Here is a 24,972-nt window from a genome sequence, read left to right as displayed (position 1 = left end):
CTGGTCCCGGTTAGCCTGTTGGGACCAGGAGCGCCAGGTTCCTGGCCCTCGCGCCTCCTGCTCCAGGGCAGCTCGGTTGCCTCAGGTGGAACATCCTGGCTCGGCCTGTCTCACAGAGCGACATAAGGATGCAGGAGGTTCTTGAAGTGACAGTGCTTTGCAAACGTAAGGCAGTGTCCGCTCACCCTGTCACAGGTGTCGCTTCGTCAGCTTTTCTGACTTTATTGTGTGTCATCCGTCTCCTCCTTTCTTACCTCCTCCCCTCTGCCTGCAGAGGTGCTGGGCGTGCCTTGTCTTGGAACACAGGTGAGCAGCCCCCCCGTGACCCTGGGGGAGCGGCACCCTCGGTGTTCCTGCCGAACCTGCCCCAGCGGTCTGGCCTGCACGCGGCTCCGTGGCCTCCGGAGCTGGCATGCGTTCGGCCCTGACGGTCGGTCAGACCGCTCTCCCCAGGTTCCTGGCCACCTGCTGGTCACACTCGGTCACGTGCTTTGGTCCTCAGTACCCCTCACATCGGGGTGTCCGTCTTGGCAACTCCTGCGCCCCGGGCGCATCACCCCCCTCTCCTTGCAGGTCTTGCCTCGACATCGCGTTTCCCATATCCGACCGCCCTGGTGCGGCGCCGGCGGCGGGCACCCCTCCTGTGAGCTCCTCGCCTCACCTTTTACTTCTTGTTTCTATGACTCTCCCTACTCTGAGTACCTCATTTAAGTGGGATCAAACTGTGTTTCTTTCTGAGACTGACTGACTTCACAGAGCATAACGTCCTCAGGGCTCATCCGTGCGGTAGCAGGTGTCAGGATTTCTTTCCTCTTTAAGGCTGAAATGATACCCATAGTGTATATGTACGCACCACATTTTACTTACCCAGTCCGAGGCAGATTTACGGACACTTGGGTTACGTTCATGTTTTAGCTGTCGCAACGCTGTGAATATGGGCATATAGATAATTCTTTGAGACCCTGCTTTCAGTTCTGGGTATGTGCCCGGAAATGGACTTGCTGAGCTATGTGGTAATTCTGTTGAACTAGGTTAACTTTGAGGTATATGTGTATATATAAATATAGACTGTAACACATTTTATGGAGTAGAGTTTTACCGTCAGCTCCAGCAGGTCAGATTTTGTGTGTAACTGTGTGTGTGGTGTGGTGTTGAGAGTGACCGAGCTGGAAGGGATGGAGATGTGGGATGGATTTGGGATAACGGAGTTGGGACAGGTGCATAGACATGTACCTTGTGTTTTCAGTCCTTTCTGGCTCCTAAATTTTAAGTGAGAAGGGGACAGAATCCACGTAGGAAGCTGAAGTAAACAGAACGTGGTCTCCGTCTCTTCCTGCCCAGGTACAACATCGAGCCGAGTTTGTACTGCCCATTTTTCTCCCTCGGAGCGTGCATGGACGGCCTGAGTGTCCTGTTTCACAGGCTGCTGGGGATTTCGCTCCAGGCGGAGCAGCCAGTGAGGGGAGAGGTGTGGTGCGAGGATGTCCGCAAGCTGGTAAGCATCCCAGGGGCGCCGCATCCTGGGCGCGGTCCCCGGTCCCCAGTCCCCAGCAGCTCCGCGCAGGTTTGTTGTGCCCCAGTGGAGCGTCCCCTCACTGCTGCCTGATGAGAAGTCCGGATCGCTCCGTCTGATTAGGACCCTGCGACATAAACACTCTCCTCCAACATCAGTCAGTGCCTGAAGTGACTGTAAGCATTTAACAGCAGGGCTCGTTCTCTGAGGAAAACTGTTTTAGAAACCTGATCCGAGGCCGAGGCTTGGACTGTCGACAGACTCTGGTTCAGGAGACCTTGGTCGTTGCTGGCCATGCTACTGCCGCGCACGGGTCCCTGCTGGTTATCCCAGGGTCCCTGGGCCCCCTTTCCTCTCCTCCCAGCCCCTTCCCGCCTGTCGGAGCCCATGCTTGTATCGGATGCTAGTTGGTGCCCGGTGCTCTGGTGTGACTTCCTGACGGTGACCCCAGCCTGGAGCCCCCCCCCCAAGTCAGGGCGCCCTTCATTTGAGGTGCAGGGTTTTTAGCTTTTCCCAAGGCGGCTTTGAGGATCTGAGGATCCGCAGGCTGTAGCTCTCTGTTCCCCTTGCCCTGTGCGGAGCACACTGTGCCGCTTCTCTGTACTTGAAGGAGCGGGGATGGCTCGTGTCCCCTGGCTGTTCTGCGGCTGTAGAGTGGGCGGAGGTGGCGTTGGAAGGACAGATGGAAGTGCGTTCATCTCGCCTGTGGGCTGTCCTCACAAGCTGTGGAGAGGGACTGAATGCAGAGGTGGTCTGCAAAGGGAAGCTGGTGACAGGCGGGGGCAGGGACAAGATGCGAGTGATGAAGACGTCCTCCAGCTCAGGGGGCCCCTCGGTCACCATTTGCTGATTTTGTTCACTGCCATCTCCTGCGTGCCGGGAACAGTTCCTGACACCACGGCGATGCCTCATGGATGTTTGTGGGGTTAATGAACACACACGCGCAGGGAGTTCTCAGTTCTCCGCAAGTTGTGCAGAGTTGGAGACCAGCCCTCCTGCGAGCCGCGCCTCTCTCGTCGGCTGGGTGGTGGGGTGGGTGTGAATGGTGCTGTCACTGAGTTTAGCAGGGCAGATGCTGCGCATTGTGGTTCTGCCTTCCAGGGTTGTGGCTAGTATGCCCGTGTGTCTTGACGTTCTGAGATCGAACGAATTTGGCTGCTAATCAGCCAGCCAGCACCCAGCCCCGGTCCCCGGGCGCTGCGTGCCAGGCTGAGCTGCATTGTCGCGGGCTGGCCGTCAGGATGGAGGGCTTGACGGCAGGGTCTCCTCTCCGGACAGAATCCGTCAGAGGCACCGAGAGATGGAGCGAGGTGGGCGGACGTCGGGGTGGACGCCACCCCGAGGTGATGTGGGCGTAGGAAGTGGTGAGATGTCTGCACTCGGGGCTGTGGGCGTCTTAGATGCAGACTCTCGTGTGAGGAGTGCATTGTACTCTTCCAGTTCTGATGGCCTCATTCACCACTAAATTAAATTGTCTCTTCCAGGCCGTGGTTCACGAATCTGAAGGACTGTTGGGGTACATCTACTGTGACTTTTTCCAGCGAGCAGACAAGCCCCACCAGGTGATGCTTCATTTACACGCTAGTCTTTCTAGAATGGTCGGTTCATTTGTGCGGACTTTACATCTCATTGTTGTAGTGCCTGGTATGTAAAAGGTTGCTGAATAGATAAACTTGAAACGAGGGTGTAGAATCTGAAGATGATGAAAGTTGTGAAAGTAACTACGTGAATCTGTGTCTGGGTTGTGGTGACCGTGACAGTGACAGCAACTGACACTTCCCAGCCCTCCGTGTGCCCGCCGGTGCTCTAAGCCCTTCCCACACCACACCTTCCGGTGCTCACCTCGCCCCTCTGAGCTGGGTGCTACTGTTACCGGAAAACCGAAGCCAGAGAAGGGATGTTACTTGCTTGGAGTCACACAGTTAGGAGTCCCAAGATTTGAACCCACATGTTCTGACCAGAGCTCCAGCTCTCGGCCGCCATCCATCCTTGACAGTGGACCTGGCTCAGAACTGCAGACTCAGCCTCTGGGCGGTTCACTCCTTGGGTGGCATACGTGAGGTTCATGTTCTCGAGCTTCAGCACTTCCAGGCAGTTTGATTAGAATGGTCAAGAATTCAGGTTGTCAGGTACAGTAGAAATAAGGGTACCTTATATTTAAATAGTGATTCCCAACTTCCGAAGCAGTTTTAACAGACGTAGGCTTACGAATCTGGGCAATGGCTCTAGTATTTGACAAAGTGGAGGCGAGGCTGGCAAGGGGACCAGACTCCAGGACAGCGTGGCCAGTGTGGGCGGAAGGCGGGGCCAGAGCCTGGGTCACCGCTGCTGAGTCCCATGTGCCTTCTCCTTGCTGGAGGCCCAGCTCCACAGGCCTCGGCCCGAGTCCCCGTTTGGGAGGCGGTGGCCGAGCCCTGCATCTTTGGACACAGGACCCGGTATTTCCAAGACGCAGCTGGTTTTCTTGTCTGAAAGACGAAACAGCTGCCTCCCAGGTTTCTGTGGAGAGTAAGTGGTGAGTGCGTGCGCGCCGGGAAGGCTCCTCCCAGGGCCTTGCTCTGTGGCAGTTTGGAGCTCGTCCTGTCCAAGTGACAAAGCCCATGGGTGCGGAAGGTGTCGTCCTGACACGGGAGGGGCCCGGTAAGCACGAGTGTCCCGTCCCCCTTGCTGTGAGCGTCTCCAGCATCTGCTGTGGCCTCAGCTCAGTGCATGGCTTTGGAGTAACTGAACTCATCAGCACAGCCTCAGAGAATGACTGGTGTTTTAAGAAGATGAACATTTTAGCAAAATAAAAAGTGCTGGGGGAAAGTGTCCCTAACTAAGTGAGCAGAAGAATGGAGTTCAGGTGAAACGTGTGCAAGGCTCTTCTGCCTCCAGGGCGCCCGGCCCTTGGCTCACCCGCCCGCTCCCCGGCCCCGCAGGACTGCCACTTCACCGTCCGCGGCGGCAGGCTGAAGGCCGACGGGGACTACCAGCTCCCGGTCGTCGTGCTCATGCTGAACCTCCCCTGCCCCTCGAGGAACTTGCCAACGCTGCTCACCCCGGGGATGATGGAGAATCTTTTCCATGAGATGGGCCACGCCATGCACTCCATGCTGGGCCGGACACGTTACCAGCACGTCACTGGTGAGCCGGGGAGAGGGGGCTTTCGCTGCACAGTTGCTTGAAAACATACATTTCTTTCTAAATCGGAAAAAAGCCTTTTATCTGCGTGTCTGCAGTCGTGGGTGGCAGATGGTCTGCCTTGTCCTCTCAGCTGTGAGGCTGACCCAGCCCTCCTGCGTTTTTCCCGCCATTGATAGCAGTTCTCACCCAGGAAGGTCTCCGCTCCCGGTCTTTGAGTTTGTGCCACTTCCCGTTGTGTTGTGTTTTACGTGGACTTCAAGTCGGTGGCCGTGCGTGTGAGTCAGCGCATCTCCCCAGCAGAGTCAGCGAGTGAGGAAGTGAGCGGATGCTGCCTCTGTCCAGAGTCAGCCAGGAGACGTGAGGGCGTGCTGAGGGGCTGAGGGGCGCTCCGTGCTGTGTCCTCACCCCCCACCCCCCGCAGAAAGCCGGGGTGTCTCAGGCTGACGTGTGGCTGTGCGGGTGACATCAAAGACGTCCCTCCTCGCTGTCACCTCCGAGTCTTAAGCTTCTTATCACACAGGTCAGCTTGAGACCACCCAGGAGAGTGCTGACTCCGTGTTTATTAACTAACTTCACACACACACACTTTTAGGGGAGGAGAAGATACTTGAAAAGACTGTAGATGGGCCGGACAGAATCATAGTGTCAACAAAAGGTTCTTACAGGATTTGTTGCTTTAAATAATTTTGAGTTTAAAATGTTGCTTTGTGTGCTGAGGACTGACCTTGTTACCAGAAGGAATTAATAGATCGAATAATATACTTTGAAAACAAATGAAAAAGAACAGCATTTGGCGAGGGAATTCCGTGAGTTAAATTCAGATGCTCTGCTGACTGTAAGAATGTTGTGACTGTGCTTCACGTATAGCCCGGCAGCGCCGAAGACAGGTTTGTTTGTAGAGCGTGTGAGCCATTGCTTTACAAGGTGTTTTATTCGGCTGTGCAAATACTTTGTTTTACTTCTAATACATGGGAAAATGTATGAGATTATTTTAAATTTTTCTGCAAATATGTGCAATAATTTTATAGAAGTAAAATATTGATTTAATAAATTAAAAGATTATCATAGTTCATCAGAAGTACAAATAAAAATTAAAAGAGTTCATAAAAAATAAAATAAATACGTTGATGTAATGCATGCCAATTTGTTTCTCCTTCCCCATCTTAGGGACCAGGTGCCCCACGGACTTTGCTGAGGTTCCTTCTATTCTGATGGAGTACTTTGCGAACGACTACCGAGTGGTTCACCAGTTTGCCCGACACTATCAGACGGGGCAGGTAGGGGGCTGACTTCACGCACCGTCCCCTGAGGTGTGGGTGGCCCCTGTGACTCGCCGGGGACGCTGAACTCGGCCTGCCTTCCGCACTTTCTTGGTACAGAATCCTCCTCCTGGTGGCCTGCCGCCCGCTTGCTTTGGGCATGGCTCCCATCGAGGGTGGACAGCAGACAGCTGCCCTTTAACGTGGGCTGGGCGGTTCCGGGCGTGGTCCGCACGGGAGCGGGCGGGCCCTACAGCAGGTTCCCTGTGCGCCCCGTCCCCGTGTCCCCTGCCTGGGAAGCGCGTTCCCTTCCTTCTCTCAGAATTTGATTATGGAGCATCACATCAGGTCGTGCTTCCCCGGGGACAGCACCTTCCTTAGTGTCGTGTGCCGTTACTACATTCATCCTGGGGCTCAGCTTTTAGAAAGGACACTGAAAGGGATTAAAGGAAAGGATGGATGGAGTCAGAAAAATAAGAGCCCAAATCACATTTATTTGTGACTTTCTGACTGTATCTCCAGATGCATGATGTGAATTGACCGTTTCTATTTTTTGGACTTGACTTTTATCTAATTGTTATTGTCAGCTGTAGAGTGATCGGTGGGTTTCTGGATAACTAATCTGAATTAGTCTCCATCATAATCTACTTCAGTGATTAAGATGACAGAGCTGAGACACATGTGGTCCAGTCATCTGTCTGTTCATCGACCCGCCAGGAGCTGCTCTGGGAATTACGTGAATTATGGAGACTCGGCCCATGGCGGGTCTTGGGCTGACCCTCGCCGCCTTGGTACCTGCTCAGAACAGTCAGAGCAGAGACGCGCCGGAAGCACTGCTCGGGGGTGACGTGAAGTTCCCCAAGAGGACGATCCCGTGTTACTACCGACGCTTTTCAGTAAGAAGAGTGATCTTTGAGCAAGGTGGCTTCAAGGAAAGATACTGCCCAAAGCCATACTTCACAGGAAAGGAGATGAGAAGCAGGAAGGAATTAGCGTGCTGCCGTGAATTAATTCAGGTCTCAGGCTCCGAAGGCACGTCCGCGGGGCTGAGGGGATTGCAGACAGCCTCCAGAGAGTGAAATAACCCTGTGCCTCCGCAGAGCTTGGAGAGCGCCGGAGGCACGAGAGGAGATGCCTTGCGCGTCCCAGAGGGCCTGCCTCCTCTTGTCGCCAGTTAAGCACCAAGTGGCTTGATGTTTTCATTTTGAGGGCAGCCTAGCCTAAGGACAGGAGTTAATTCCCTAGAATCTGAGTCTGTAAGTAAATAACACGTAAGCCCGAGAGAGGAGCAGCAGGACGGCCCGCTGCACGTCAGGAAAGGAACTTTTCTCCATCTCGTGGCGCATTCCAGCGAGTTCTCAGAGTAAGGATAGCATCGCGGTGGCATTAACACGAAAGCATCTCGTCTGAGCTGGAGCGCGCTGGCCAGGGGCTGCTCGTGGCGAAGGCGCCAGAGGTCACAGGTGCGCCCGTCAGAGTCCAGGTGCACGGCTGTCACTGGCGCCAGAGGTGCTCACTTGAGATTCAGAAGCGTCTTGACTACAACATCAAAGCTGTAGATTTATCTTCCAATCAACAGCGCAAGCATAGGGAAGCACAGACTTGGTGGCAGCTCGTGTGAAAAAACCCAGGTCTTAGGCGTAATGAACTTGACGTGAATCGGCCGTCTGCGGGAGCCCCTGGCCTCACGCCGCCCCAGGCTGCGTCCCGGGGCCTGTGGTGTCTGAGCGACGGGGCCACAGTCGGTCTTCTCGTGCGTGTGGTTCTGGCCTTCAGACCAGCCCCTGCCCAGCTGCTCCCAGTGAGCACGAGGCTTCTGTCAGTGGCCCCAGCAGGCTCACTTCTGGAAGCGTGGACTTTGTTGTCCTTTAAATGTTGTAATAGGCAGCTCCTTTCAGTCTTGGTAAAGCACAGCTAGCCTGAAACAGACCAACCTAACCATGTTTCAGAGATGGTTTCCAGTTACAGTCCCTGTGTTCAGTGACACCCATCACCACCCTCCACCCCCAGAACGCTTTTCACCCTGCAGAACTGAAACTGTCCCCGTGGAACACTGCGCCCCTCCTCTCCCCCCTCCTCTGTCCCGGCGGATCTGACGGCTCTGGGGACCTCGTGTCAGTGGAATCGTGAGTGACTGGCTTGCTCCACCCGGCACGGTGTTTCTAAGGTCCATCCACGCTGCAGCGCGGGTCAGAGTCTCTCTCGTCTGGGTTGTGGAGGCGGGAGCTGCCGCCCCGGCGGACGAGAAGCGCATGTGGCCGTGGTTCCGATCCGCGCCGTGCGGTGACCGGTGACACCGACGCCCTGCTTGTTGCGTGTCCGTGTTATCTTTGGAGAAATGTCGGTGAATTTCAGTGCAGCCCCGTCCACCTGCTTTTTCCTCTGTTGGCTTTGGCTTTTGGTTTCACATCTAAGTCATCACTAAATCCAACGTTGTAAAGCTTTTCTCCTAAGTTTTTTCCTGAGAGTTTTATAGTTTTCTGTCTTATGTTTAGATCTTTGAATCATGCTGGGTTAATTTTAGTAGATGGTGCAGCTCTTTTTCATACTTTAACAAACCTGAGACCGGGATCTTGTCAGTGCTCTGCTGGCCTTAGTGTAAGACGCCTGCTGACAGAGAAAATCACTGGAGCTTTTTTTTTTTTTTTTAACAATTGAGGTTTTGGCTTCAAGGAAATAAGATGGTCTTGGCCCCTGCTCCGAAGGTGAGCGTGCCGAGCACCCCGATACGCGGGCTGAAGCCGGTCCCTGAGCCCCGTCCTGCGTGTACTGTGGGGAGATGTCCCGGACGCTTGGATTACGTGCAGCCCTGGACCTTCCCCCTCTTTCTCTCTTACCTGTAAGACCCTGATTCCTGTGGGGGCGGGAGCTTTTTGTCCCTGCCCTGGATTACTGATCTTGTCACAGGCCTCAGGTCAGTGTCTGAAAATGAAGGCATCTCATCCTCCCTGGCATTTCTGCAGGTCTGCCCCATCTCCCGCGGGTGGAATTACCCCAGGGCGTGGTAACTGACGAATCCTGGAGGGACGTGTGCCCGGTGGCCACGCGCGTGCGGTCGCCTGCTCGCGGGGCCCCTCACTCTGTCCTGCGGGTGTCTGTCTGTCCTGATGCCAGGGCCCAGCCGCCTTCCTTGCTGCCACCTTGTTCTGGGTCTTGGCATCTGATGGGGCTCGTCTGGATTGGCTCTTGGGAAATTTCTTCTCACCTCCTGGGCCTTTGTCTTCTTTCCTGTGCACCTTAGAGAATCAGCTTTTCTCTTTTCTTGAAAACCTGTGATAAGAGTTTGGTGGGGATTTCGTTAAATCTGTAGGTCAGTCTGGGGAGAGAGAACCGACATCTCTGAACGTGGAGTCTTCCAACCACGAGGACGACACGTCTCTCCGCTCGTGAGGTCTTCCAGGAAGTCTTAAAATCTCCTCCTAGAGGGTCCTGCTTGACTTGTATGAGCTTCAGTACTGGGTGCCCTCCCTTTCTGATAGTTTTATAAATGTATGTTTTTAAAAAATTACGTTTTCTTCTTGTTTGTGCTGGTGTTTAAATGTGCAGTTAATCCTTTTTTTGGATATTAATATCTTATTTTTAGCAACCTTGGCGGACTTTTGTTACTAATTCTAACAACCTGCTTACAGGTTGCTTCTGCTGCAGATAATGCCGGGTTTTCCTTTCCCACTCACAGGTCTTTTATTCATCCCGTCCTCCCGGGCACTTCCAAGAACCGGCAGCACAGTGCTGGTGTCGAACGGAAGCTGGAACGTGGTTGTTACTTGCCTTTATCCTGATTCTTAAAGGAAACGTCTCTAACGGTTCAGGCTGCAGAGAGGTGTCTGCGGTGCAGGTCTGGCGAAGGTGTCAGGAAGAGGCAGTTCCTTCCTGCTCTAGTTTGCTAAGTTGTTTTTTTATTTTTTTGATCATTGAGCTCCTGCGTCTTCTCAGACCGCGTCTTCACCTCTGGAGGCGGCTGGGTGGCTGTCACTTCCCTCCAGCAGAGCTGTGAATGCTGCCTCTGACGTCGGGCACCTCGGGTTCCGCCATGAAGGACTTGGGTCTTAACTCTCTGGTATCTGGTTCATACGGCGCTGGCTTCAGTGACCACTGCGTGCTGGGGGTGGTTTTCACATCTGTGTTGATGAGAGACTCGCTTGGGTTCTCCGGGTCCTCTCGCTCCTGCTGGTGCTGGCAGTAAGTGTGTTCCGTTTCACGAGGTGGGTTGTGGGGAGCGCCTTCTGTCCCTTACGAGCACTTGTATGAGACTGTAGTTATCTGTCTCTTGAAAGTGTCAGAATTAACTTATGAAACCATCCTGGGTCCGTCATGTTCTCCGTGAGAAGAGTTTTAAAGGACTGGCTTCCTCAGTATCACGGGTCCCTGGCCTTCTTGTCTTCTGAGGTTTTGCTCACTTGTAGTTTTCTAGAGATTTATCCATTTAGTCCAGGTTTCAAGTTCACGGGCATAAAGCTGTCTGTGGCATTCTCTCCCCCTTCAAGGCCTGCCACGTCTGTGCTCGCGTCCTTTTCGCTCCTCCCTCTGGCGACCGTGGTGGAAGGCGAGTGTTGGGCTCGGTAGCACTGGCACAGGGCTGGTGCCAGCTCTGCTGTCCTCAGCGTTTTGTTTGTTTCAGGTCATTCATTTCTGTTTTCTGATTGTGCTCTTTCTCCTTTTGTGTTTTGTCCTCCCGCTTTTTTCTTTTCTTCCGATTCATTCTTTCTTTCATGGTGGTCCTGAGGGTTGAACCCAGGGCCTCGTGCATGCTACGCACACACTCTGCCGCTGAGCTGTACCCCCGCCCCCCGTTTCTAAGGTGGACGCTTAGAGCTAATTGAGTTCGTCTTCGCTGCCATACGGGCTTACGCGTCAGTGCTGCAGACCGCGCACGGTGTGAGCAGCGCTTTAACCGCAGGCCGCAGTTCTGTTGTGACACGTGTCTAACGTTCTGTCTCCGTCGTCACTTCCCCTCCGACCAGGGCGCTGCTCAGAGGCGCCGCGCAGCACTTCCAAGCCCCTGCGGAGGAGCTGTCTGTCGTCTGTCGCTGCTGTGTGGCCGTCTAGCTGTCTACGCCGAACCGCTGTGCGGTTCTCGGCCTAGCGTGTCAGCAGCTTCTGGAAGTGGCCTGGGGCTTGAGTTCATCGTGTGTTGCCTCATTGTTGGGCTTGGGGTTTCATGCACTTCTGTTAAGCCAGCCTTTTCATTAGATTAGGCCTTGGGTACATAACTAATTTTTGTGATCTAGCCAAAGTCGAGCTGTAAGGCTTCCACTAGGGTGATGGACATGATTCTTTCCCTTTACTTTTGTGTTTTTTTTTAAACTATTAACACTCTATTTAGAGCAGTTTTAGGTTCATAGCAAAACCGAGGGGGAATGTAGAGATGTCCACATACCCCTGCCCCTCCTCCATTAGCCACTACAAAATACGTATCAAACAGTAAGTAGCGGAAAGTAACATCTATTGTTCTGTGTTTTTCCTGATTTAATTGTCCAGCAATGTGTGAAGCTGGCACATAGTCACCCACCGTTGTAGAAACAGGCTCAGACAGGCTGAGCAGTTTGCTAGAGGTCACCGCAGTGACAGCGGGGTCGGTGGGTCCGTTAGTGTCACGTCAGAACTTCCAGGTCCCGTCAGAGTTGCGGACGTCAGTGTTACAGCATCGTGGGGGTTTTCTTTCTCCAGTTTTTCCTGGTTAAAAACCCCTCAGTATCGTAGGAAGTCGGCTTACACAGTACGTCTCACAAAAGAGCAGACCTGTTTCCACTGAAGGTGCTCTCGGGACAGCGGTGGCGCTCTCGTTTTGGAGCCGTTACGGTGCATCATTATGAGGTTCAGTTTGTGGCCTTTGTTTGTGACAGGCAGCCCGAGGCTAAAATTGCGTAAGATCTATTTCCAAGGAGACATACAGGCTCGTAATCAATCTTCTGTCATTTTCTCCAGGAGGGATGAGTAAGGATTGAAGGTAAAAATTACAGTGCAGCCGGCACGAGCTTCATTCTGGCAAGTTGACGTTGTTTTGAAACTTTTCCTATTTTCAGCTTTAATGCGTCTCAGTTGTGTCTAGACAGGACCGCTGCACTCGGGGCAGAGCCGGGTCCGCCCCGGCCACAGCACCAACGCAGGGGGCCTGCCTCAGTCACAGAGCTCGCCTGAGGCTTCCTGCTCTTCTATAGAAAATACAAATCAGGCACTTAGAAATTAAAAACCAGTAGCTCCACACGTCCGTCAAAATTTCTGGTCAGTCAAATTGAATAATACGTGCAAAGTACAAACAAGGTGTGACTGGAATTGTTTCAGCAAATGGAAGCTAGATCTCTGTCACACCTTGAAAGGTTCAAGGTTGAGCCCTGGGAAGCTTTCTGAAAGCCACGTGACTTCTGCGTCTGCACCGTGGCACGCCTGGGACACCCTGTCAGCTTTCCCGAAGGGTCTCATCTTGTATCATCTTAGCTTGTTGGAAAACCACTACAAGTCAAGGAAGTCAGGTGCGATATTACTTGCTGTGGGTTTAGAGCCGAGGTTCTGTCTCTGGGCCTGGGCAGCGTTTTCCTTGTGTCGATGATCTGCTGCCCAGATGACCGATCAGCGACCAGGCCGGTGGCCTGAGACTCGCCTAACCCAGCTGCTGGCCCGCTGGGGACATGTGCCGGGCAGGGCTCGGCTGCTCGGGTCCAGTGGTGAGGGGAAGCTGCTGACTTGGGGGCTGGGTGGCTCGGGGCTTTGTTGGCTTCCTGCCTCTGAAGCCTCATCTGGTTTGGATGACCACGTCTCAGCAAGCTGGTGTCTTTTGATCCACCACCTTCCCAGGGATTCCCAGGGGTGGGGGAACGGGCTGTACCAGAGGGTGCCTTGACTCTTCCACCGTAATGCACTTCCTCAGTGGTGTAAATAAACCAGATATTTTATCACAGTGACTTGGCTCCATCATATTGGAGGCCGAAACTCCTCGTGTAACAGTGTTTCCATCAGGCTGGCGAGGTGGCCGGGTGAGAGGCGTCTGGCACACGGATGACGTTTCCTGCTTTCAAGTTAAGCTTCCGGGGAAACGTTCAGAGAATTCCAGTGATGCCAACTTCACTAAAACACTTGCAATTTTGACGGGATTTCAAAAATCTAACCCAAAATGTGCTTTCTGAATAGAAGAAAATCTATTAATATTTTAATATTTCTGTTCCTGTGCACGGTCAGCCAGCCCCGCGGCTGTCTATCCCGAGAAGATAGCACACACGGCCTTCTTCCTTGCGAGGCTGGGCTCACAGGAGGGTTAGTTGTGCTGCGGGGCGCCGGGGGACCTGTGGTCCAGGCCAGGACTCCGTGGCAGGGGAGGAGGCCGTCGTCCCAGTCACACACCTGCCCGTGTGGACACAGCAGCAGTGGCATCTAGACACGTGCTCGAGCCGAGACTGACATTTCTTCAGATCGGCCCGTACTTTAGACAAGTTGACTGAACAGCTGTCACCTCACTGAATCTTCGTAGTGGTTTTTGGTAGCGGTGTTTTTATCCTTGTTTTACAAATGAGGAGGCGGGATACGAGAGGCTTGCCTGCGGTCAGGAAGCAAATGTGCAGCAACAGAAACCGCCAGTGGGCAGGGAGCGGCTTGAGAGGAGGTATTTCCAAGAAGCTTCCAGATCACACCATGTCAGCCGACCGCCCCGCGGAGTCTGGTTGGGGCTCCAGAAACTCACATTTGAGCCACAGATACATCAGTGGATTCGGATGAGTATGTTAACCAGACGCTAGAGATGATGACGGCTTTCAGCTTCCAGCGGGACGAAGGGTGGGGGCGCCCCTGCTGCCCGGGACCTCGGTGGGTCTTTGGGGGCCGCGTGGAGTCTTGGCGTTTGCTGCTGGCCGGCTGTGCTGTCGGGTTCAGTCACACGGAACCGCATCCCCGTTCTTCAGAAATCAGCACTGCATTTTTGTTTCTGAACAGAGAACAAATATAATTGTGGAAACACTCATATTGAATTCTCAAAATACGTTAGGACAAATTAGGTCGCCGCAGTTAGCTGTGGGCATCATTATGTTCTAATGGCAGAAACGACAGTTCCACCCGTCTTCTGTTTGTCGCTGGGGGTGCCCTTCGGTTCCTGCCTACACTTTATGGCTGGAGTGGACCTTGGAACTAGCAGTGCCCTCCCCACAGTCATACGGGGGCGTCACTAACTGAGAGGGTGAGTGTCTTTCAGACACTGAAAAAACGCCATCGTCTGAATTCCTGCAGTGCTTCACCTCTTTGTGGCATCGGGGCATTTCCTTACGTGCGTAATTTCACGGTCATCCCCTTCCCGTTCCTGGCAGAAGAACCCGGGGTTGGCTGCTGTGTGCGGCGGGGCGCCTTCCCCTCGGGAAGCCCAGAAGCCAGCTGACTTCAAACCAGGGCTCCTTCAGACCCTGAGGGCTGCTAGAGACCAAAACTGCAGGTGTTTGGGTAAAAGAAACTCAGGCCAGGGGGTAAAGTCTCTGAAGTAGAAAGTTCATTCAGTAAATGCTTTGAAATAAGTTTGCATTCATGCTCTCAAACCCTGGTCAGAATAATCAGCCTTTGTTAAGGGATATAAATGGCTTCAGAGAACCGTTCTATTTTATTTTTCATTTTTTTAATTTAAAAAAAAGGGACTGACACAACATTGTAAACTGACTATACTTCAATAAAAAAGAATGCAAATTAAAAAAAAGGGGGAAATATTTTCTGTCTTTTCAAACTTCTCCCACCACCCCATCCCTCTGCGTCTGCTGTCGGCCCCCCTCACCGCCACCGCGCACGCACACACACACTGCCTGGTTCCCCTCCCAGCAGACAGCTCACACTGACGCTCGCTGGTGGTCCGTTTATACGAGCGTAGCGCAGAGTGACCTTCCGTAGGTCTCTGACATGATTTGTTTCTCTTTCGCCAGGCTTTCAGCTTAATTTAGATCATAAGTGGAGTTGTGTCGGATGGCAGCTGTCTTCGGTTGGCCCCAATATTACCGATGTTAAAGTAGACTGAGGCTGACTGAAGTGCCTCTGCAGCTGCACTGTCAGCTGCTTCTGAGAGAGTGCGCAGTGTCGCACGATCAGACCTGCTTGGTCTCGGGGAGGAAGCCTCGTGGTGTGGGGACGTGGCTGTGCTCCATGTCCAAGCCCTGCCTCTTTCAGGTTGGAGATGAAGGCGCAGTCACTGTTGCGGGCATGCGCGGGCACGTGGGGCAGCGGCGGTGCTGGCGGCACCCTGGCCTGTAGTCACTTCTTGACGTGCTCCCGCCTCCTGTCGCCAGTCACGGCCTGCTCTTCAAGGCCAGCGGAGCACTTGCCCGGCTTCCGTTGGTAACAGAGGAGCAGAAGAGGCACTAAGCTTTCCTGAGGTGGTAGCGAGGCTCTTAAAGGTGAAGGCCAGTGTCTTAGTTGCCCACACGCCTGTGTTTTCATGTGCAAACTCCTGCTTGACAGTTAAGCACTTTTTAAATGGGATGCATTCATCCTTTATCTTGTCAATGAAAATACTTCAAAGTTATCTCTCAACCATAGTGAAATTCTATTATTTTTTACCTTCCAGCCTCAAAAGCACACAGTGCAGTGACTGCTCAGTTTACTCACACGTGCGTCCTTCTGTTTTCAAGGTGCTGCCCAGAAGCATGGTGTCTCGTCTTTGCGAATCCAAAAAGCTGTGCGCCGCGGCCGATATGCAGCTTCAGGTGCGTGCGCGCCTCTGTTCTGAGCTCTCCCAGCGTGCTTATTCAGCATGAGTGCACGCCTTGAAATTCTTGCCCGTGCTGTGCATTTATTACAATAATTACGTTTCTAAAACATCTTTCATCTGAGTTCAAAGAACTTGACTGTGACTCATTCAGTCCTCTGGCTCTTCTTAGGGAGCAGGTGTCACGTAAGGTTATTTCCTGTCTTCCGTCGGGAAAGTCAGAGCTTGGGAAAGTTCCATGACTTCTAAGTCGTACATTTCAGCAACCAAGTTACATATTTTGACTCAAATTATGTCTTTTTATAAATTTGTGTTTTTATTAGATGTGAAATTTAAACAATAATCATTAGTTTTCTGTCATTTTCAAAAGCCAGTTTCCAGGTTTCCAGATAAAGACTAGGAACATTTTGTAAACCGTCCGGATGACGGGGCCACATGGTGCTGGACGTCTAGGTTATTTGTCATTTCTGAGTCCATTTGTGGACTTCTGCCTCGCCACCAGGCCCAGAGAGTGATGCGGACACAGCCCAGACACCCATCCTTCGCCTCAGGCAATAGTCGCTTTTTTTTGTAACGACCCAGTTGCTCATTCAGAAGTGTAGCCACTGTTTCATCACCTTAGAGTTTTGTAAAGTTCAGCCTCTAGAAAGTAATGAATGAGCTCTGGCTTTTGTGTGCCTTGAAATACACACTTCAGTGGAAAAAAATGCATGGTTTAGATAAAACCATGAGTTTACTTTTTTCAGTGTTTCTGTCTCACGCAATTGAAAAAGGATTTCTTTTTTTATTTTTTGGTGGGGGGAGGCAATCAAGTTTATTTATTTATTATTTTTAGTGGAGGCACTGGGGACTGAACCCAGGACCCTGTGCATGCTAGGCGTGCACTCTACCACTGAGCTAGAGCCTCCCCCCGAAAAAGGATTTCTGAATTACTTGAGAAGGCTCACGTCACTTGGCAGAAGTGTCTGATTTGCCTCTGTCTGCAGTGGAAGCTGTCCCACTTTGCAGAGGCCTGTGTCGTGTTAGTTACTCCAGTGATTTTCTGTTAAGACGGAAAACTGGCCTTCCAGTCCTCCCACCCTCCAGAAAGAGTGAGGAGAAGGGAGGGAAGGGGGGCGAAGAGAGGCTGAAAGGTTGAGGGAGGGGGGACTAGGCAGTTCCCGCGGGAGCTGCTGGGTGCTGTCCCTTCACACTATGGTCCTCTGTGCAGGGGGAACAGACAGGTGGGCACAGAATGAATTGTTTCAGATTTCTAAGTGGGTATAAACAGTGTTTTAAAAATTGTGGGGGTTTTTTGTTGTTTTGTTTTATTTTTTTGCTGTGCATTATTTTAAAAACAGCCCCTGTTCTTCTGTGGCCCTAAGGTTCCTGATCCCCAGCAGGCATGACCCCTGGGGAGTTGGTGGGGGGAGCTAGGCTCAAGCTTACAGTTGTTTGGTTCATCAGCAAATCAGCAAGAAACAGATGCACATTTAACTTACTTTGCTGTTTTGATAATTTTTTTAGAAGGTCATTCTAGGTTTATGTCTCTCATTTGTGAAAGGCATAACTGAAGGAACGAAGTGCCTGAATTCTGATTTGTTTATAGTTTGGGGCAAAAAACCCCCCACCCTAGTTGAGGTTAGAATTTAAAAATTTCAGTTCCTAATAATTTATTCATTTGGAATGTAGGCAGGATGTGGGCGGGCACCTTGGGCTCCTGCATCGCCCTTGTGTGTCGTTCCTGGGAGTCTCGCACAGACACAGATGTGTTCGGTACGTGTTCAGATTACCAGTTAGAGAAAGCAGTATTTATATTTAGGAAATGCTGGTATTTTTCTCAGAAAGGTTTAAGTTTGACTTTATAATTTGGAACCATAATTCCATATCTAGTTGAAGCCAGAAGTTAGAGGTCATTTAAATTTTTTCTTTTATCCAGACTAATCCTCACTTCTCTCAAGTCAACAGCTGCACATTCTCTACAGATTCCATCTTTGAATCAGAAAGATACGCATCAGAGACACAACCACACAACAGAAGTTTTCCCGTAAAACATTGTCTACTTTTCCCGCTTCAGGTGAAAGTCAGACAACATTAATATTCAAGCCAGCTGTTGCAGTGACAAAGTGCTTTATCTTTACTTGAGGTTGTCTCTGCAAAAGCTAGCTTGTAGGACTTTAAGCAGCAGTTTTCATGTTCAGACTCTTTCTAGTGCTTTATTATGTTCCCATGGCCTCTGTCCACTTCTCTCCTGGTCACCTCCCAAAGCCGCGGTTGCCTGCACAGTGGCTGCTGCCGGGTGTCTGCCCCCAGCTCTGGGGATCTGACTCTGGCCTGGCCCCAGACCTGATACCTGTACAGCCCTGCTCCCCTGACACCGGGCTGCTGCCCCTGCCTCCCCCGGCCCCCTTGGTCACAAAGCTAGGACTGGACCACGTCACTTCTCATTTGATGTGTATCAGGATTCCAGGAAGAAGCCAAACAGAATTTATTAGATCCAAGGGGTCACCAGTTATGACTTTATTTTTTCATACTTCCACCTATATATATATATATATATGTCCAAATAGATACATATGCATGTAGTTTTTGTGGTCACAAATTTAACTCACTATACTGTATATAAAGAGTACCTTATAGAGGAGGTTCAAAATTCTTTAATAACCTTAATCGTGAAAAGTTTGAGAGCTTTCCTTTCCATCACTAACATGGTCTTAAATGTGATACAGAATACATCTCAAACCGCGTACACGTGTGTGAATGTGTCTCGCTGTGACACTCTTCTCCTGGTACATGTGTGACGTCTGTGAGTGGTACCAGACTCAGCAGCTACTGTCATCCGTCTAGGTGTTCTATGCCGCTCTGGACCAGGTCTACCATGGGCAGCATCCCCTGGGGAGGTCGACCACGGACATCCTCAGGGACACCCAGGAGAAGTTCTATGGCCTGCCGTACGTCCCAAACACGGTGAGCCTGGCGTTCCGACCCTGCGTGTGCCATTGAGTCTGTCCAGTTGTGACCCTGAAGTCCTCTCCCTCCCGTGAGGCTTCCTACGACTGTGGGGCAGATGCTCGGGGTGCCTGGCGCTTCACCGCCCCCAGCCATCAGTCCGCATGTACTTATTTCCCTCCTGCCAGCGGTGGGGGGCGGGGTGTAAACAAGGCCATTGGCGCCATTCTTTGTGCGTTGTTCTTCTGTAAAGAGAAGAATAGTGACCTGAGACCATCCCCGCTGCAGAGGCAGTTAGCACTGAGAACCTCGCTGGCTCAGGGGTTTCGACGTGTGTGGCATCTCCCCGTGTCCAGTGCCCTGTCGGACGGAGAGCTGGTGCATCGTGACCCTTTGCTGAGGACTAGATGCCAGACTCTAGCCAGTGGCTTTGCCGGAAAATCTCTCTCACGACAGCCCTGTAACTGGATGGCTTCCCACTTTGGGGGCCCATGTTGAGGCTGGTCCCCATGGTGTGTCTCGCTGGTGGCCAGGTGGGCAGTCAGCGACGGTGCTGAGATTCAGACCCAGCCCCAAGGTCGAGTGTTTTCACGGCCCAGAGACCGGGGAGACTGTGGTGGGGCTCCCACAGGGCGACGCTGCGTCTCCGTCCCTCGGGACCTCAGGTCAGTATGGAGATGCCTCAGTGTGGCTGCAGGTGGCTGCTGGGGAGCGGGCCCGACATCGTCCCCCCGTTTCTCAGCTCTGTTCCTCTCCAGGTTCACCTGCTTCTCCTGGAGGCGTGGTGGCCACCAAAAGGTCGGCCTTCATCCCCTTCCAGCCTGGCTGTCCGCTGGGAGGGGAGCTGATTTGGAAGTGCGCTGCAGGCCGCAGCGCGCCCAGTAAGCATGGTCTGACTTGTGGTGGTGCTGGGCTCCGGCCCGTGCTGGGCGCAGAGCGCCAGTGAATCAGCAGATGGAACCGCCCGCTGGGCCTTGGGGCCCTGACCGTCACGCGTGTGCGGGAGGGGCTGGCCCGTCTTAGACAAGGGAAGAGCTGAAGTTCTGTCTTCCTCATGACCCCCCCACCCCAGCAGTTCCCGTTGTCTCAGACGCTTCGTCATCTGGGGCGTGGACTGCTGGTCACGCTGCCCACTCTGACCGTGTGTGTTGTCCCGGTGCTGGGTGCTGCTCTGCGCGTGGGTCATCTGTGTGAGGGAAGCTCTGTAACGATCAGAGTGACCTCCCTGTTCATCAGTGTGCTCACTCATGATAGCAGTGCCTCGATTCTAGGAGCGTCCCCCAGTTGACAGAGTTGCCTGATTCACGAGCTCTTGTGCTTGCGAGGTGCTGCACTCATTTCATGTTCTTCTTTGCTTAGCACTAAAATCCATGTGACTTAACTCCATGTAGTTAGAGCATGACCAGAAAGCAGTAAAGGGGTCCGATACGCTGGGAGGGGCAGCCACAGAGCATCAGTGGGCGCGGCACCTGTGGCTTGAGGGGCCGTCCGTGCGGGAGGGTGCACTTGGTGAGACACAAATGCAGGAGGCGTGGCTGCTTCATGGGGCAAAGGGTGCAAAGGAGGGTTCAGTGTGAGGTGATGATGGAATGCGCAGGCTCCTGTGAGTGACTGGACCCACGGGGCCGGAGCACGGGGCTTGGGCGTCACTCGCCCACAGAGAGAGGATGCTGTGTGCTCTGGGCAGGGACGGCGCCGAGCGGGAGAGCGTGCTGGGTGGGATGAGGGGACATCCCGGGGACAGCCGGGAGGGGAGCTGGAGCCACGGGCACCCACTGTCAGCCAGTGTGGGTGGGGAAGAGCTTCAAGCTGGAACAGCTTTTTTTGTTTCTCCTGCTACAGCAGTGTAGTGCTTTGCCCTCTGCTGCTATTTTGGGGTTACACTGACTATATGGCAGCTTGGAACGTTGTCTGTAGAACCTCTCTGTGGCTGTGAGTTCTGACTTCCCGAGTAACAGAATGATAAATAAGCCTTTAGCATATGGCTTACAGGCCATTTGCGGGCTCCCAGCCTGAAATTGCTCGAGTCTTGGAACAGGCTCTTCAGCTGAAGCTGCCTTGTCACAACTGTGTGCGCGGAGGAGAGTGACCGCTGACTCACCGGTTGGGAGGTGGAGGCTGCCAGTGGCGAGCCTGGCTGTTGGCCCGGTGTGCCCGCCCCGACCGGCTTTCCGGCAGACCTGGCCACGGGGACGGGCGGGGGGTTGAGGAGGGCACTCCTGTGCCAGGCTTCGCTTCAGCTCCTCGGTGGTCTCCAGAGAAGGCCGCTGACGCCGCCACCTGCCACGAGACGATGTTGCTGCGCACAATGTTTGGGTGTTAAGACCTGGTTTATTGCTGCTGGAGTTTATTTTCTGTCCTGTTCACTTAACAGTCCATTTTGAAGAACTCCCCTTTCTTCAAAATACATATGCGAGCGTGGGTAGAAATCCAGGTAGATACCTGGCATTTGTGCCTTCGAGCAGATTAAGAATCATGTTTTTATATGTGTAGTTTTAAATGTGTGTTTCAGAGCTTTTCACGGGCAAGGTCACAGCCCGTGACAGTTGTTCGTGTAAGAGCGCGTCTTGGCTTACTGACTGTCGGTGGCAGGAGGGCTTGTCGACTTTATTGTAAAAACTGTAATTTTAGATTCACTGATAAAACTCCAAGATAGGAAGTACTGACTGTTGAGTGACTTCCACCCTCCAGATTAAAAGGAGATCAGATTCTTTCCAATTAGTTATTTTTAAAGCAAGCCTGGTGAGAGGAGGTGGGACCTCACGGGGGTCTTGATCTGGAAATGCGAGGTCTGCTCTCGACCAGGCTGTCCCTGCCTCCCACTTGCTTGGATGTTGGTTCACAGAATGGCACAAAGGTCTCTTTTTTCCGTGTATAAAAATACTGTCTTCTAAACAGTACAGCTGGACCCCAGAGTGGTTAGAAGTTCAGCATCCTCTCTCCAGAGAATGCGGCTTAGGTTATCTGGTAAAAATGCCCATTTCTCCTCTGGAGGTTGTTCCCCTGGGGGAGCTCTGTCTCCTCCTATTCTTGTGCCCTGGCTCTTGTACAAATGAAAACACTCTCCTGGGAGGCAAAGGCGTGCCCGGGTGGCACCGTTTGGAGGATCTGTTGTTGCTAAGCAAATGTTCGATTAAACAAAACAATATTTATTTTTGTCTTTATCCCCAATACCGAGACCATATGGTGCACATCCAGAAGAACCTAAGTGGTTAATTGCATGTTAAATTCCTTTCCTCTTGGGCTGCGTAAACAACTGAGAAAACATTTACCTTCTCTGTCATGCTGGATTTATTTATGACTTTGTAACTCAAACACAGAAGTGTTATAAATTGAAACTTTAATCTCACGATTGACTCATTTTCTAAAAATTTATGTGGTTTCAGTTTGTGGGACAGCTGCGGCCCGAGATTTCACTGATTTAAAACTGAGGAAATTACATGACCGCCGGCTGTTTTTATAGCAAAGCGCTTGGAGCCACGTCACTGACTGTCACTTCTGCGCTGGTTTTCATGACGAGTGCAGCGCCCTTTTCCCCCCCTTTTTCTGTCTGCAATTTCACGTAGGCTAGAGATAATGAAATAAAAACCCAGGCTATTCGTTCTTTACCAGGTAAACGTTGCATTTTAAACAATATAGGTGTGTCTTTGAGATTTGAGGCTGTTTACATTTCCAGAGGCTTCCGCCCAGGCGACTCCTGGGTGAGTCATGATCCGGTGCACCGTGAGTGTGGGCAGGACGCGTGGAGCTCGGTGCCGGGTGTCGGGGCCCTGAGGCCTCGTTCCAGCGGTTTTCACTTCGTGTGTTTGGGACCCAGGGGACCAGCCGTGTGGGGAGCTGACGCGCATCAGCTGAGCGATGCGGGCTTCGCACTTGACTGCGTGTGAGCCGTGCAAGCCGGGCCTGAAGCGGTGAGCGCCAAAGGGCTGCAGGTGCAGTCTCCCTCCCCCTCGGCCCGTCCCCACTCCCAGGACCTCAGAGGGGACTGACCCCTCAGCTGATGCGCCTCCCCCTCCAGGAAACACCGCGCTTCACCTGCTTGTGCCTCACGCAGAAGCTGTCATGGGACCTGCACTCCTGTGTCGTTGGTGACCTAGGGGAGAACAGTCTTTGGAGCTGAGGGAGCAAAGGACAGTGCGTGGGTGTCAGGAGAAAACAGGAGGTGCTTGGAGCTGGGGAGCACGGACCGCTCCCTCATTGTAGTTTGTATGTGAGAAATAACACACACAGGCGGGAGGGAGGGCTCTTTGAAGACTGAAGAGACTGATGCCGGAGAGCGAAGGGGACGGGCCGGAGGGGGTGCGTGAGGGGGCAGCCTCGGTGGGAGTGGAGACAGAGCAGCACTGAGGGTCTTCGGGAAGGAGGGACCCCAGCCGCGCCGGCGCCAGCGGAGGGGACAGCCCTGTGGGACGGCCGGGGACCTGGGGAGGTAGGATTCTCAGCTGAGACCCCGGTTTCTGTTAGAACAAAAAGTGAAGGGGGTGGTCAGAGATAGATGACAGTACAGGTGCTTTGCTGACAGTGGAATTTCAGAAAGCAGAGTGGGGAGAAGAGGACAGAAGGTGGGATCCCAGAGTGTTGTGTGGCCCTGGTAGCGCGGGGCGGACGGCGCTGCTGGAGCTGGGGGGGCAGCCTGTGGGGCCCGGCCGAGAGGAGCGGGAGCTGCGGGGTTTCCACGCTGTTTGCAGGGTTGGGGGTGGTTCTCCCGTGTATGCGTGTGCGTGTGTGTGTTCAATCCTGACACTCCAGGCAGCGCAGAGGCAGGATGCCTGCAATTCTGTGTGGAAGCTGAGAACTTAGGTCCCCACTGTCTTTTGTCTCTGTAACGTTTCCCGAGGGTCTCTGTCTGAGCCAGCCACACGCAGGGCAGACAGTGTGCTGAGCTGGCCCGCAGGGGGCTGCGGCCCCCCTCCCGCAGGGGTTCCCTGTGTGCTGTCCGTCCTTTTGCCCCGAGAGCTGCCCCCCAGTCCTGATCTCCCAGCCCCACTCAGATTCGAGGTTCTGAACCCGCTCTTCAGACCCTGGGAGGACTGCAGGCAGCCCCATGGACACGTGCACCGGTGTGCACCCGATGCTCTGTTCGTGAAATACACCCCGAGGGTGGGGCCCTGGCAGTGGATTCCCAGAGCGCGCCGCAGAGTTAAATCAGATCGCTTTCCCTTGACAACCCTGATCTGACTTTAATTTCTGCCAGCCTGATAGACCACAAATACTGTAACTTATTTTTGCTCGTAATTATTTTATTACTAGTAAAATCAACGTCTTCCTTGTGGTATGTTTCCATCTTTATGGGGGCGAGGGGTAAATTACTTTTCGTCATTTTCTCATGTTCATCTTATTTTTGTAGGGATGTTAATCTTTCATCCATTTTGTAATAAATCCCCCATCTTGTTATTTATCTTCCAACTTGTGTAATTTCTAACCTTCGGAATGTCGTGTTTTTGTTGGTTTGCTGGATGGTGGTGGTGGCTCTGAGTTAAATTCGTCAGGCTGTTCTTGCTGTTTCCTGTCACGCTTGAAAAGAGCTTGCTGGCCTGAGAGTATTTACACTTCTGTCCATATTTTCTTCTAGTACTTTTATGGTTTTATTTTTAACTTTTACATCTTTGATGATTTAAGTTTATCACAGTGTAAGTATGAGATTTTTTTTTCAAGATGTCTCTCGGTTTTATTTTAACTTAATCCCTGTGAATGCTTCACAAAAACATACACATAGAAGCAAAAAAAACTATACAAACTAAATATCCAGCAGATACAACAAGTATCAGAAGGTCTAAGATGGACAGCTGTTAGGTGGCTGATGAGGCTGTTTGCATAATTTAAACAATCAACTTGGAATAAATAAATACTTTTAAAACATATAAAAGAAATTGGTAATCTGTAAAACAGTTGAATGGGTAGCATGCATTGATCAGCACACAGTGACCAGTAATATTTATTTAGTTCAAACTATTTACTGTTGTAAACATCAGAAACAAAAGCATTATGGAATCTTAACTGGCTTTTACTTTTTCTAATTGGTTTTTGAAAAATCCACTTTCCCTGCTGATTTGGAAAGGCCTCCTTTGTGAGAGGCTGAGTTTCACATGGAAGACTTGTGGTCTACTCACTTCAGGCCTCCTGCCCGGGCTGGACAGCCATTAGTGGAGTTTTTTTTGACGGTCGGTTGTTTTTTGTTTTGTTTGCAGCAGGGATGCCATGCCCCACTCTCCACGGATGCCCCTGCTCTGTTGCACCGTCTTTCTGTGCTGTGTTCCTCTGACACGCACCTTAGACATCTTGCTAAACGTATTCCTGTTTTATGATTTTGGGGGGCTGTTGTGAGTGGGTCTGTCACCCCCTCCCCACCGTCTCTGTCTGGTTACCATCGGTACAAAGACAGTTCGGTGTTCTCACTTGTTCATTTGGTGGCTGGCATCCTTAATGAACACTTCATTGTTTTTGATACTTGGCCTCTGGATCTTAGAGGTTTTCCAGACACA

General features: G+C 52.2%; 1 protein-coding gene across 1 annotated transcript in view; it reads left to right on the top strand.

The window, feature by feature from the left end:
• Positions 1-24,972, top strand: part of MIPEP (mitochondrial intermediate peptidase) — an 82,301-nt gene that overhangs the window by 27,943 nt on the left and 29,386 nt on the right. Inside the window, exons 11-16 of the mRNA XM_072976000.1 lie at positions 1,342-1,495; positions 2,998-3,075; positions 4,435-4,639; positions 5,807-5,916; positions 15,486-15,560; positions 18,389-18,508. Of these exons, the coding sequence (XP_072832101.1) occupies positions 1,342-1,495; positions 2,998-3,075; positions 4,435-4,639; positions 5,807-5,916; positions 15,486-15,560; positions 18,389-18,508 (742 nt within the window). The remainder of the gene's footprint in view (positions 1-1,341; positions 1,496-2,997; positions 3,076-4,434; positions 4,640-5,806; positions 5,917-15,485; positions 15,561-18,388; positions 18,509-24,972) is intronic.

Source organism: Vicugna pacos, chromosome 14, assembly GCF_048564905.1.
Source record: "Vicugna pacos chromosome 14, VicPac4, whole genome shotgun sequence".
NCBI classification, from domain to species: Eukaryota; Metazoa; Chordata; class Mammalia; order Artiodactyla; family Camelidae; genus Vicugna; species Vicugna pacos.
The sequence above is the reverse complement of the archived record's forward strand: the minus strand, read 5'-3'. Positions and strand labels throughout refer to the sequence as shown.